This window comes from Pempheris klunzingeri, chromosome 11, assembly GCF_042242105.1.
Source record: "Pempheris klunzingeri isolate RE-2024b chromosome 11, fPemKlu1.hap1, whole genome shotgun sequence".
NCBI lineage: Eukaryota > Metazoa > Chordata > Actinopteri > Acropomatiformes > Pempheridae > Pempheris > Pempheris klunzingeri.
Window position 1 is genome coordinate 9,394,700 of NC_092022.1, and position 14,612 is coordinate 9,409,311.

Below are 14,612 nucleotides of genomic sequence, written 5' to 3' on the forward strand. Positions count from 1 at the left end.
CTTGAAATTACAGTTGCTCTGATAGCTGCCTCTGTTGTATCAGGGCATCCTCTCTCTTTCTCTCTCTCTCTCTTTCTCTCTCCGACTGATCACAGCCCATAATTCTCTCTGTCTAAAAAGTGGGATGTCACAGAGAGGACTCTGATAAGAGAATCTGCTTTGTCACCCTTTGAAAAAGGTCCCTCTATCTGTGGTCGCACTGCAAGCGGAAATTGCACACTCCACCAATCCAAGAGTGTGAGGTTTAGAAATAATGCCTTTGGAAAAGCCTGCAATAACCACTCAGAATACATACATACTGTTTCTGCAGGGAATTTCCTCTCTATTTAAACAACCTGCTTGCGTTGTTCACCATAGACTGATCAACCAGGTTTCTCTCCAGGTAATTCCACAACAACAATAGCCTACAGTAAATAACCCCAAACCCTAAAAATGAGGGCAGCTCAGTTTTAATGAGTTAGCAGCAAATAATTCTCTGTTAGCAGAATTAATATAAAAGCTAACCTGTACATAGCATTGACTCTTCAGCTGTAGCTATTTTATTTTAATTTCACTTTAATTTATTCTTCAAAAGTGAAAAAAATACACAATTAGTTTGGCTGATAGTATTTTACTATAATCAACAATAAGATTTCTCCAAATATTACATTTATAATTAATTGCTTTCCCAGCAGCCATGCTTGGAAAGCTACTCCCTTTGATATTATGAAACAGGACAAAAATATTTCTAACTAATTTTATTTGCATTATTATCTTCCATCTCAAAACTAGAAAGCACTTTTATATTTTTAGCAGCACAATTACGTAAGTCTGGCCTGTCTGTTTACAGAAGCAGGACAAACATAAACCTGCAAAGTTATAATCCTTAGGATCTGTTATGGATTTTTTTCATCAATGGCTATTCAATGTATTTACATCTTGTAATTTATTCCCTGTGTTTTAGTTAGTTAGTGACAAAGTCCTTCATTCCTTCCCTGGCTTCAAAATGTGTAGCGACTCATGAGGGATTTGGGAAACAACAGTTCCTACTGCCGCGCACGATGGCTTCTATTGTGAAGCACTCAGAGGACGAGCAATGTATTTATCACAGAGGTTAGCGCTGACAGCGACCGTTCATCAAATTCGCGTCCACAATACAAGACAATGGTCATATTTGGCAAATTCTTGACCACGGATCAGTTTTAAATATTGCAGGGAGTAATGACACAAGAAGAAACAGAAACACCTCCAACTCCTCGGCTAGGTAATCAACTCCTGTCACTGCTCTGCTGTTGTGTGAAAAACTACTCGTGCTATGTGCAAATTATTCAGTGTGTAGTTTTGAAACAGTTTTCGTTGGACAATTCACGTATGTTATTCTGAATACACAACTGTGATGCACTGCATAATGCCCCTGTGACAAAAGTAGTGATGAAGATTTATAATTGTGTTGAACGCCCTGGAAAGTTTTTCCTCTACTCGCAGCAGAGCACCACAGTGCACACAAAACATTTTTCTGTGATAGCACTGTGGTTTTTATGACCTGCTGTGTTGTTTTCTGATTATACTCCACTCAGTGGCATGGACACTTTCCAAAACTGTATATACCGCTGAGCTACCTACTGTCTGGAGAGAGAGAAACACATGGTCCCTCAATAAAAGATAATAGAAATGACAATAAGATTCACCATCTTCATTCATCTTCTTCATTACAATCTTCAAGATACTGGGAATAAGCCAACCCACAGGCCTCACTTGCCCACCAGGTCTACTAAAATACTGGTTATGTAAGGCAGCTGGTAATTCATTACATTTAACAGGATGCTACACTGCAGCTGTGCTTCAGGGCTACTATTTATTCAGTCTTTGATAAGAGTTATAAAATCTACTCTTTATGAGTTTCTCTGTGGAAAAAGTCTTATACAGCAAAATATCTGAAGAAGAAGCGCCTGTATAAGAAATATACCTGTTGTACAATAAATCCGATATATTGCATGCTTACACAATAAAACAAAAAAGAGTCACTTCCATATATTTTGAAAAGTGAGCTAATTTTTCTGTCTCGGTGTATGGTGCCAGAGAGCAATGCCACCACACTCCTTCTTGTTTCACACAGCACTCAGCAGCAGGCAGGAGAAAATTGGTCTCTGAGGATAAAAGCAGCATTAATGTACTGTAACCACAAAGAGGTGAAGAGTGCATCGAAGTTCTTCTCCGAAGACATGACCCTGTTGAGGTACTTTTCTCCTGGAGCTTTGTATGGTGTCTGAACATGCTCCCTCTTTCCAGAAATCATCACAAATTAATGATTACACCAGTTAGGTGTGAGAGTAGAGCTCTTAAATGGAGCAAGAAGAGCCCAGGGGGCAAGAGGTTAATAATACTGTATAAATGCCTCATTGGAGATTATTTTTCCTTCATTTTGATGCTGCAGTGTTTTATCAAGATCTGTTGGCTTAGCATTGGGGTTTATATGTGTCGTAACCAATTCAGAGCCACTGCCATTTTCATTAAATGTTTATACACACTCATCATTGTACTTTCAGTGCCCTTTTTTTCTATGGGCCTATGAATAAAGAGGGGGAAAAATTACTGAAAATTGCAGACACACAAACACATACATCCACATGCAGCAAATGACATAAAGAAATGACAGAATTTCACACTCCGCCTTCTATAGAGCAGAATTAGGCTCCATCACAGCTGAATAAGTATGATGGGAAAGGACAGTGAGAGGCTTTTTAGTAATCGCGCATGTCAGGGGAGATTTCTCTCTGGCAGAAAATATGGAGTTAAGAAGAAGAGTGAAGTGAAAAAAAAAAAACGATGTAGGCAGGACTTGATGGATTCCAGAGGAGGATGACTGACCACTAATTGAGGAAGAGGCACCCCTGTTGTGTCTCACTGCATGTTACTGAGACATTGGAGGGCAAATTGGGCTTTTTGAAGTCATACAGGAGATATATGGTGTGATGGAGTATAATAGAAGCAAATGAAATGAGGTGATTTAGACTGAAAGATACAGAGGACACAACTCCTTAGGGGAGCTTGCAACCACTGGAGTGTGAAAAGTTATAAGAACTTAGGTATTATGAGCTCAGACAAGTCAAACTCTGTGTCCCTAACTTCTTATCATCAACAGTAGAGATGTCAAATCCAACATTACAGGTAATGTTTGACATGGAACCCAGGTCCATCCAGTTCACGCAGTGTGAACAGAGGAGGGTGAGCCATGAATATGTCATTGAATGTGTTAGTGTGTGTGTGTGTGTGTTTGCATGCCTGTGCAGCGCATGTTAAAGTCAAGTCAAGTTCATTTCTATCGCCCCAAAACGACTCAGTGGGCTTTACAAGTTCAGACAGTAACAAATCCGGAGCCACATAAGAAAACTCAACAAACAATACAGAAAAAAAACTACACATGATGGGAAAAAAATTAGGAAACTTTGGAAAATGAAATTCAAAGACAGAAACTCCTTAAGAGCATTAGGTGGGAAAATGGCAATTATGCAAAATGAAGAGATAGTTGCATCAATTAGGTGAAATACAAAGAATAATGCTGTGATAATCACAGCAGGATTATAATAGTTCAAATGCCAATGTAGTAAAACTAATAAAAGTGTTATAGAGTGTGCAGCTTGGTGGAGAAGTGGACAGAGGGACATGAAAGACATCAGTCAAATTTGAATTCAAATTTAGTACATAGTTTTCAACCAAATATTAATAAAATCATCAAAAAAAAAAAAAGCAAATGCAAATCAAAGCACATTTCCAGCCATTACTGCAATGTGAATATTAGGAGTTGGGCTCATTGGGATAATGCTTTTTTGCTAATTCTCCAGTCGGGTGACATTGCAGCATTCAAAGAGGGTGTGACGAGACGACAGAATCAAAAGAGCAGCAGTAAAACTTCAAAAGAACCAAGAAGGTGTGACAGACAAGATTGAAACATGACTTTTATCTCTCATTCACGTATTTTTTTTGACAAAATTTGCCATTGTTTCATTGATCCGGACAAATCAGATGTTTTTGTCTACCGTTTTCATCTTTCCAGTGGAGCTGATGGTTAAGTGTACATTAAGACACATGCTTCATGAGAGTCATGATTTATTCGCTTAGTCTGTTTCTATTGCACTTTTTGTGATATTCCAGTCTTTTTTCTTCGTATACCTGGCATTTCCAGTTTTTTTATGTGCAAATGGAAAATGCTCAGAAAAGTAGGTGGTATAGATGTATAGATTTTCAACCACAGAGAAGAGCAGCAGAGACTCCTGGGAATAAAGAAAACACAACCGGTCTGAGGAGCGCCTACATATGCTGTAAATGTACTAATTGCAAGTGCTCACTTAAACACAACATGCTAATTTGAATTAAATAGATGATCAAAAATTGTAACAGAGCATTTTGACATTTTGACAACTTGGATCCCATATATCCCAAAGTACTTTGCTGAACAATAAACCCTTGATGAATCATTACAGACATCAGATGGTGTTTGCGCTCTAACTCCCTGTCAACTGTTGCTAGCCACTGCCATTTAGCTTGAGAGTTTAGTTAATTAAGCTTTTCTGTCAAAACATTGCAAATTATTTTTCACAAGTAGCAGCAGTGCAGCAGCATTTTACAGAGAAATCAACCAAAGACACACGTTTGCCTGAGCAATAACATCCATGCTGTAGTGCTGCAACATAACATTGTTCACTGCTACCATTATCAGCCTGAGCTTTTAACAGATACAACTAATTGAACTGTGCCTTGAGGGGGTGTCACATGAATATAATAAAGACTGCAATAAAGAAAGACACTGAGAGATAGAAAATCCCACTAAAAACATAATACCCATCTGTGCTTATTGCTCCAGTGAGTGAATGTGCTTGTGGGTGTGTGTGTGTGTGTGTGTGTGTGGGTGTGGGTGTGTGTGTGTGGGTGTGTGTGTGTGTGGGTGTGTGATTGTGTGTCAGTAGTAATAGTACATAGCATACAAAAGGATCAAGTATTTTCGTGGTTTAGCACAGGACAAAGCCATTACAACAATCTGTGTTGAGTGGAAATGAAAGAACCAAATATGCAGGCTTTCACGTTAGTGTTCCACCAGGATTTAAGAGTCGATTGTGTGATTATGTCTGGCCAAATTATGCCTTATGTACCAGTTTTACCCACCACTTTCATCCATTATGCTCTCTCTCCTTTTCACAACAAATTGCGATATAAAAAGAAAAACTAAATTATGGGGAAAGAAAAAAATCAAAACCTCACATTTGTGCTTTGGTTACTACCCCTAGCTAACCCCTAAAAGCCTAAGATCGACAGCTCAAGAGGGAATCATCAGTAAAGAAAATCCACTGGAAGGGACTGAGTAAGAAAGGCTTGAATATGGTCACGCAGCAGGTGAAAGTGGCCCAAGTCAGTCTCTTTAAAATTCAAATCTCAGTGTGATCAGAAAAGCATATTAACCTTAACATTTACAGCTCAGATTTGGTAAAGGTTTGGTCGGTCCATGTTTGGCTATGAGACCTCAGCCTTTTCAGAATTCATTTAACATTAAGCTTTTTGTCCTGTTTCTTGAAGACACATAACGAACAACTGTTGCGGAGGGGTTTAGCACAAGGACAGCGAGGTGTTGGACCGTCTCTGTGAGTGTGTGTGTGTGTAAGAAGAGATAACTGGGGCAACAGGTGAATTCATTGTGATATCAAAGGTAAAGGTCTTTGTTTAAGCTTTTTCATTATAAAATGTTATCTTGAAACTTATTTTACTTTTTTCGTTGTAGTTGACTATCAAATTATTTAGTTTGACCTTGCGACAACAAAATAGCTTCTTGTGATGGTGGACAGTTGCCTCGCATCCCCAGCCATAGTACTTCACAGTAAATGATGCATTCATTTTTAGCCATGTTAGAGACTGGCTCGAGGGTTGGCAATGTTGATTGGTTATTTTGGTCCAGACCGCAATACTCAACGACTATGGCCACAACAGACGTTGATTGCCTGACTTTTCCTCTGGCACCATGAGGTTCGCATTTGTGGTTTAAAGTCAAGTCAACACCTAGTGGATGGATGCCATAAATTTCAGTGCAGACATTTATGACTCCCTCAGGATTATTTAGAATATCTTTGCGGTTGCTTTAACTTTTTCTCAAGCACCATCATCAGGTCAACATTGCCATGCAGTCAAACCACATCAAGCCACCGTCTGACTGGAACTATTTAACAGATCTGGTTTCCTAATATCAGACAGTATTAAACCCTTGGAGATGTTTGAGTGCATAACGTATTAATTTGTGCTGTTAATCTGTTATCTGTTTATTTCACTATTTCACATTACTGTAACATCAAACGTGTTCTTGGCACAACGCTATCATGTTCTTATACGCCGATATGGACTTGCTACTTTTACGCTGCTAAGCATATCTCTCGCAAACAGGCATGAAGTTACACAGCCACCAGCAGCATTTACCTACTGAGAGAGGACATGAACCAATGAACCTGAACTAATGGATAAATGGCAGGTGGATTCAGTGCTGCATACTGTACAGACTGTTAGACACATGAAGATGAAAAATAGCCCTGCCTCAGAATATGGCCTTTTGTTTGTTTGTTTGTGTGTGTGTGAGTGTGTGTATAGCAGCTGCCAAGTGAATTCACACTTGACATGTCCCCAGTTGGAGCAACCAGTATTAATGAACTTCAGCTCTGACTGTGTTTTGGACACAAAGGCCTGTGGTTACACCTGTCTTTGCGATGCAGCTTTTATCATTCAATCTGTGCTCATTAGCAGGATTGCCGCAACCAGGGAGAAACAACCAGGGGAGCATTTCAGATATGAGGCATGTGCACAGTGTGTGAGGGGTTAGATTGTTGTAAGATTGTAAACTGGTGTGATTGAAATGAAAATATAACAAAATGTGTTCTGTCATTATAGACACATCTGGAAAACCACATTTGACGAACAGTTGTCTTTGCCTCCATCAAAATAGTCATTACAATAAACCACAACCCTGAAGCTTCTCCAGTGAAAACGAATATCCTCCAGAATCGTGACTCCTTTATCATTCTTTATTTACTTCTTCAAGTCGGTTACTGCTCTAAAGGGGTCCACTCTGACCCACTTACATCTCTGCATGATAATTTCTCATTTCAAAATTTAAGCCGAGCAAGGTTTATTATCAGTTTACTTTGAGACGTTCTTCCATGTTGCTGGGCTTTTTTGGCGGTCCAGTTCTGTGTTAAATTATTTGACATGTACACCAGGATCAAAAGCCCTAATGCATCTTATGCGGCCCTGTGTGTTATGCAAATGGAGGTGTTTTAATGAAGGCTGCATGAATAATTCAGGAGTGGTGTTCCAAGGGAAACACACCGCAGGAACAAATTCATAGAAAAAGAATTGCCTTGGAAAAATAAAATTTGACGTTAAAGTATCTCTGCCTTCTATTTGATATCCAGGGCTGCACATCAATTGCTTATTAACAAACGTCAGCAAACTGAAATAGCCCATTTAATTAGTTTGCAAGGTAGAGGCCATGTACTCTTTGTGGCCACTCAACTTCTCTCTTGCCACCATCAGCCTTTTATACTTTAATAAGACTAAAACCGAATATCAGGGTGAGGTTTCAAACTCAATTTGTCTTTCTTGGGAGGTTGTTTGTACAACAGCCGAGTCTGATTACTGCCTACAAAGAAAAAGAAAAAAAGGAACACACTCGGCTGCACTTTGTGTTCTGACATTTTTTAAAATAGACCAATTGAATCATTATTAACAAGGATTTTGATGCACTAAAAATAACATTAAAAACATCACTGTAGGTGAGCAGGTGGAGTGTTCAAAATGAACAAATAAGAAAGTCATTTTTGATTATGTTCCTTTTAGCTGTGCAAGTTAAGGATGCCATTTTTTACATGGCTCTGTCGCAGAGACTTTGAGCAGACGTACGTATTGTGTATGGATTGTAGTTTGTGCCAAGTTGTTTCTTTGTCAGCCCCGGGCTAAGAAAGGAAGGTGAGAATTATTCACCACCCACACGGCACTTACAAGCCTCTTATCTAAGTAGCCTAGATGAAATCCTTTGCTGGATCAAACTGAGGACATGAGGACCTAAAAGGGTACAGCCTTGCACACCTGAGTTGTCTTGAATCGTCATTCATCAAGCTACATTGTGTTGGTGTTATTCTCATCAGGTACAGGTACAGTAATGTAATGCAGACACAGTACAACTGAACATCCCAGTGTCCACTTTGTCCTGTGCAGATGTCTCTAAAGCGCCTCCCTGGTCTCTGACATAGCCAGGCGGACTTTGTAATCATATTACCAATGGATGTCTCATTAGTTTCTGCCATGGCTGAGTGTCTCTGCTTCCTCATGCTCCAGTCATAGCCCCTCTCTCTGTCTCTCTCTCTCTCTCTCTCTGTCTCTCTCACTCACACACACACACACACGCGCACACACACACACACACACACGAACAAACATCCACTCAATTGCTGGCTGGCATTTGAGAGTGTCTGGGCTTGCATCTAAAGCAGTTTACCAGGGAAATAATAGCCCTCTAAAAGGATTCTCTGTATGCAGAATCATCCCATTCCATTTGCATTCTAGTGAGACAAATTAAATTTTAGCAGAAGGTGAGTGTAGCTTCATGTTGAGATGACAAAAGAACGAGCAGAAATGGGAGGAAGACGTTTGAGACCTAAATTAGGTGGGAGTTCTTCCAAGTGTTTCTGTGACTGCACAACTTTTATTTGAGATATTGATGCATTTAGATTTTTTTTAAATGGATTCCGTAGAAGATGCAGGTTAGGAAGACTTAGTGATTTAGTGAACAACCTTTTGAACGCGTGTCTAGACGATGTTTTGCATGACAGCTGTGTCTTTTTCTTGTCTTTTCTTTCTTGTTTTTTTGAGTTCAATAAAAAGGTAAACACGGGCATTCATCCCAGATCCACTTTAAAGAATACAGACATAGAGTGAATGCCGTTGGAGGAATATGGAAGATAAAACACTGTCATTCTAATTGTGAGTCAAGGTCACAAGCCGGCTTTCTGAGCTCCTTTTCTTCATCTGCAATGTTGCTGAATAAAGAGTGTGCAGTCAAATACCCTCCAATACTCAACCTGGCTTTTCTCCACCCACCCTTAACCCCTTTTTCTGGTAAAGTGCTCACAGCTTGTCCTTGAGAGAGTTTGTGTGTGTTGCTCTCAATAGGCCTGACTGCCTGTTTGCCCCTTTAAAAAAGCTGTAGCCATGACATTGGTTTAACTCCTGATGCCTACTCTGCTGCAAATGTTTTAACTGCATTCCTTCGAAGAGAAGAAGGTCTTTCAGAGGAGCATCTCACGAAACACCTGTCACAATTCCCCTCCCTGTGAACTCTGAGGTGTTCATTATTGATGAGATCTTCATGGCCATCATGCTACCCCCTTCTTTACTGGGTAATGACAGCATATACTCAGTATATCGCACCCTTTCGCGCCGTGTCCTGTCCTTGCAGCGTCTCCAGTTGGTCTAGAGTTGATGAAACGCTGAGTGGTTACAGCCCATGGTTACTGGGCTGAACTCACAGCATGTGTGAGTATGCTATCGATTCCCTCCCACCAGGCAATTTCCAGGGCACTTAGCCTAAATATTAGCTCCGATCAAATCGACTGAAAGGGAGTGATCTGCTTTACTCCGATCTATGAGTTTTTGTGCGAGTGTGCAGCATCCACTGGTGATAACATGAGCAGAACATAATGCAACAAACAAGATTGTTCCATTCAACGTGGATTCAAGTGATTAATGTCCTTAGCTTTTCCCATTCCAAAATAGGACAATTATGACTTTTGAAAGGGTCACCTGCGCGTCCCCAAAAAAGGTTTAGTGGAGCAAAAAAGCTGCTTGTGTGACACTCAAGGGGGCTTTAACTAAAATAATCTTTTGTTGTTGTTTAGAGGTTTTAATGTTCCGCAGAGAAAGCAATTTTAAAACGGATGAGGGCGTAATCCCCAACAATACAGGGATTATCTCTTTAAATGACCTTTATCTTGCCATGAGGCATGGAGTGCTTTTCAACTCCACTATCCCAAGTCTGGTTTGATTACAGCTACAATACCTATTTATAATCACCAGTCTATAGACAGACTACGCGGCTTCAAGGAGGCTGTGTATTCAAAATAGAAGATAAGGGCCTCTAAGGCATTTTAAAGATATGCAAGAAGTCTAGTCCAGGGGCTATCCTTTCAATAAATTCCCATTTAAATTCAGTGACAGAGGTGAAAGGATTTGAAAAAGGAAAACTTAAATGAAATGAAATAAAAATGGTCGTCTTGTGATGGCTTGTCCTTTAATAGATGCTCAAACTGTGACTGAGGATATTTTGTAACTATGTGCATTCAAAGACAGGAAGTCTTTGAATTCATAGTAAGTGTTAAATTTTCATTTGATTTTCTTGTTGGTTCATCTTGAATTTTAGGGACAGACAAATGCAGTGAATTAGGATAAAATCTTCTCTCTAAACCTCAGAGCTTTTTTTTTTTCCCCTAAAAAAGGCTAAAAAATATTGGCATGTATCAGAGGGGTAGCTGGGCTGCTTTAGTGGGATTTTAAGAGACTCCCACCAAATGATGGATGAGTCGATCATCTCCCATCTTCGTTAGTTGGGATTTCTGCCTCATCAAAGGTGGTATATTTTCCCCTCAGAAATTGAAGGGGAGAGAGTCCACTGCTTAGATTCAGATAATTGGAGCCATGGGACTTGGCGCCAATTATCTGAACCAAGTAATGGGAAAGAGATTTCCCAGTAACAGGAAAGAGATTGACTACAATGTTGACTATATTTCATACCTAAATTTACTTCCATATGAAGACTTTATGGTTCAAAGTGAAAACGTATACTTACATCTCACTGGATGTGTTTGGTATTCAAGAATCTTCTTTGGTCTTAAAGAGTCTTCGTATCTTACAAGATCTCAGTGGTGAATGTAAAACATAAAAAACAAGCCTCTAGCCAATGAAACATTTATTGCTTTGTAGCCAGCACCACTTAATACATCTGTTTAAGTAAGATTGTTGAACAGGTCGAATGCCTACTTTATCCGAGTTATTTCCTTGATGAATATTTTATCCAAGTGTGTTTAACTTTTGACAATACTCAACTTAGTTTAGACATGTTTGTATCGCTCTAATGGCCCTTAGTGCTTAGTTTGACAACAAAATTTGTGGTATATTTTTAGGAATAGCTAAGCACAAAGGAAGGAATTTTTCTTTTAGTGTATTCACATTCCTTGTTCAGTGGAAGGACATCGCAACTTGAAAGTGAGCTCACCAGATAAGTGGATGCTTTTTAAAATACAGAAAAGAAGCAGCAAATAGAAAAGGATGAATAATTGCACCAAATATGTGATGGAAGTACCCACAATTTCAAAAATAATAAATAGCCCAGCTGCCTGGTAAATTTAAAGGGATGTAGACTGATTCACACTGTGATATCCAGCAGAGTAAAGGTACATGATTAAAAAAAAAAAAAAATTCAAAACTTCCTCGTGGGGATGCCCTTGAGTGAGAGCTTTCATGAATTAGAGTTTTGACAAGTCCCTTAATAAATATATTCATGATTACACTCCATAGATAAATGCAGCAATACACATATCACTTTAACCATTTTGCTTAACAACTTATGTATCCCAGCTGCACCCTTACAGGGGCATGGTTTCCTCCTCTTTGATATAAAAACTATGGAAAAAAGTTTGATATAATGATATAAAAGGTATCATTAGCAATTTGAGTATGAACAAATCATCAAATTTCACACATTTGCATCAACAAAAATCCAAAATATAAACATGAAATGTACAGTAATGGACACTTAAACATTTATGGCCACGTGCTGGCTCCTTTACAGGAAAGGGATTCTTTGATAAACAGGGCTGCACTTTGTAATAAATGAATGAATACACATTGTAGATGCATGTGTACGTTCACTGAATAAAGAAATACGTATGACATTTTCAGTGTTTTGTTTGTTTTTTTTTTTACTTGGGGGAAATAATTGATCTTCTGCCTGGTGTAAAAGAGCAAAATGTATGTAAACAGCTGAATGTTGTGGCTGATAGGTACAAAAACACTTTATTATCATAATTATTATCAAACACACAAAGATACAGGTCATTCTCTTACAGTATGTACAAAGACTCATATAGTATTCACACAAATGTCAATGGAGGATGTATTCTTTCTGGTCCCCAGGCAAAACGTCAGCCTGCTGTAAAAACTTCAGCATTTTATTCCCCCATATTTGGCTATTCATGATAGATTAAATGCCACGGAAGCTGAATTTAAAAAGTATCTTGAAAGGATTTGAAGTCGACCGTTTCAACTGGAGCCTGGCTTTATGCAGTGACTGGGTTGGGTCCACTGGGTTCGCTAACAGAGCTTCCATGCTTGCGTACGGAATATTCGCCGATAAATGAACCATCCTCACTGAATTCTCCATCACCGTCAGCGTAGTCAACCAGGCTGTCTCTGCTGACGCTGTCCCCCACCGCATCATCGCCATTCAGGGAACCCAGGCTACTGCCCTTCAGTGGCTTCTCTTCGCTGTCACTGCCATTAACAACAACAGAGAAGGATGGCCAGGGTCAGTGGTGCAGTGCATAAACAAACACATTGTGTAGTACATCACATGGATGTTGGGAAGCAACAGACAAGACTCTGAGAGGCTGTGTCTGACACACAAGCACACACACAATATCACATACAGCCAAATGCTACACACATACAGACACACATACAGAGGCCGTACAGCACATATAAACTATTGATGCTTGGATGCACTAACACACACATGCTCACACAGAGTTCTTATGGTTTCAATACATCACTACAGGCGGTAGGCAGGGGTAGATGCAGCGGCTGCACAGCGGGAGAGGGAGCACGAGGGAGGCGGGGAGGGCTTGCTACAATCACTTCACTAATTGCTAATTGCCAAGGCTTCAGGACCAAAGGCAATTTCAAATCTCTTTAGAACCAGCGATGGAAATTGCCAGAGTGCAGTGAGAAAGAGTGGGAGGTGTTTGTGTGTGTGTGTGTGTGTGTGTGTGTGTGTGTGTGTGTGTGTGTGTGTGTGGGATGGTGGTGGGCTTAGATTGAGAAAGGGAGAAGGAAGAAGGGGGAAGAGGTGGGGCATATGCAATCCCAGACAAACAGCCTGTCATTCCCGGCATTCCCGAGGGGCCCACACGCAGGCCGAGGAGATTAGATGCCAATTTAAGGCTGGGCAACTAGCCAACTTGCAGGTGTCTCACTACAAGACATGGGGTCACCTCAAAACACTGAGGATATTTTTCCTCCCTGTCCTCTTTTCTAATTCCCTAAACCTTCCATGTTTGGTAACACCTCTCTCTCTCCTTTGTTTTAGTATTCATAACACAGAGCGGCTGCGTTTTAGGACGGCGCTGAGGTGGCTGCAATATGATAGTGCCATTTGAGGCGTACTGTAGTTGACACCTGTGTCAAATACAGGCTCGACATTTTGAGCAGCATTTTAGCGCACAGACATGGTTCAAGCTACGATTACAAATCGGGCCTCCTTCACAGGATTTTTAATAACCAATCTTATCTCCAACATTTCATGGGGCCGTTTACCATGCAAGCCACATAAGGTCCGCATTTCAACCCTTATCAAACCTTCTTTCTCTGACGACTCTAGAGCGCTGAAGATAAGTGGCTCTTATCTAAGAGCAGTGGAATGCCGCAGCCACGGCTGCCCGCCCACAGAGGCTTTGAATACAATGATAAAATGGAGCTGAATGCTTTTTAGCCCCAGCTCTCATTTAGGACCTTGGTGGGGATCCAGCTCGGTCTCAGATGTAGCCGTGAAAAGGTTTCCTTTAGCCTCACAAACAGGTGAGAGATGGTGGCACATCACCTGGCAGAAGGTAATTAAATTTGTCTTACCATTGACCCATGCTGACTTGGTTTGGGGGCAACACAGAAACAGAAGCCCCCCCACAAACCTTGTGCACCTGTACGTGGAATTTATTTTAGTTTAAATGTGTCTGAAGGAAAGTTTCGCCACATCTGGTGCCAACTCCCAAGATGCACAAAAAGATGAGAATTAAAATGAGTAAAAAGGGACTGGGGGTAAAAAAAAACCAAAAAAAAAAACCAGATAAACTTGCTGAGGGAAAAATTGCATCACACAGTTGGCTAAGACTGGCTAAGCTATGACACCTGCTGTTCTTGCAGTGGACAGAGGGGCAAGGCAGCAGAGGGCTGTCTCCAAAGAGAAATCGTCTGAAACATAATTACCACTTGTCAGCTCTCCAGACACGTGGCATACCAGTGGGTGGTCTATTGCCTTCAGAGATTCAAAGGGCACAAGAGAGCCCTGAATCCAGCTCTAAAGCCAGGAAAACAACATCATAGCGAGGCTGAGGGCACTCTGGGGGGACAGTAGTCAGAACAGCCTCATGAAACCAACCATGAGATGCATTCTAAACAGCCAAACATCTGCAGAAACTCATATTACCATGGCTTCCTCTGCCTCAAAGTAAACTTCAACTAAAATCAATCACATCATTTAATGTTCTATATGTTTATGTCACAACATGACAAATCACACTGATGGTCACTACAATAAACCATGCTCCACTTTTATA

The 14,612-nt window shown here is 40.3% G+C and overlaps 1 protein-coding gene across 4 annotated transcripts in view; it reads right to left on the reverse strand.

The window, feature by feature from the left end:
• Nucleotides 1-11,984: 11,984 nt before the first annotated feature.
• chl1a (cell adhesion molecule L1-like a) overlaps nt 11,985-14,612 on the reverse strand; it is a 35,678-nt gene continuing 33,050 nt past the window's right edge. For all 4 annotated transcript variants that reach the window (XM_070839903.1, XM_070839902.1, XM_070839901.1 and 1 more), the window contains one exon: nt 11,985-12,555. In XM_070839903.1, the coding sequence (XP_070696004.1) occupies nt 12,342-12,555 (214 nt within the window). In that variant the 3' untranslated portion in view covers nt 11,985-12,341. The remainder of the gene's footprint in view (nt 12,556-14,612) is intronic.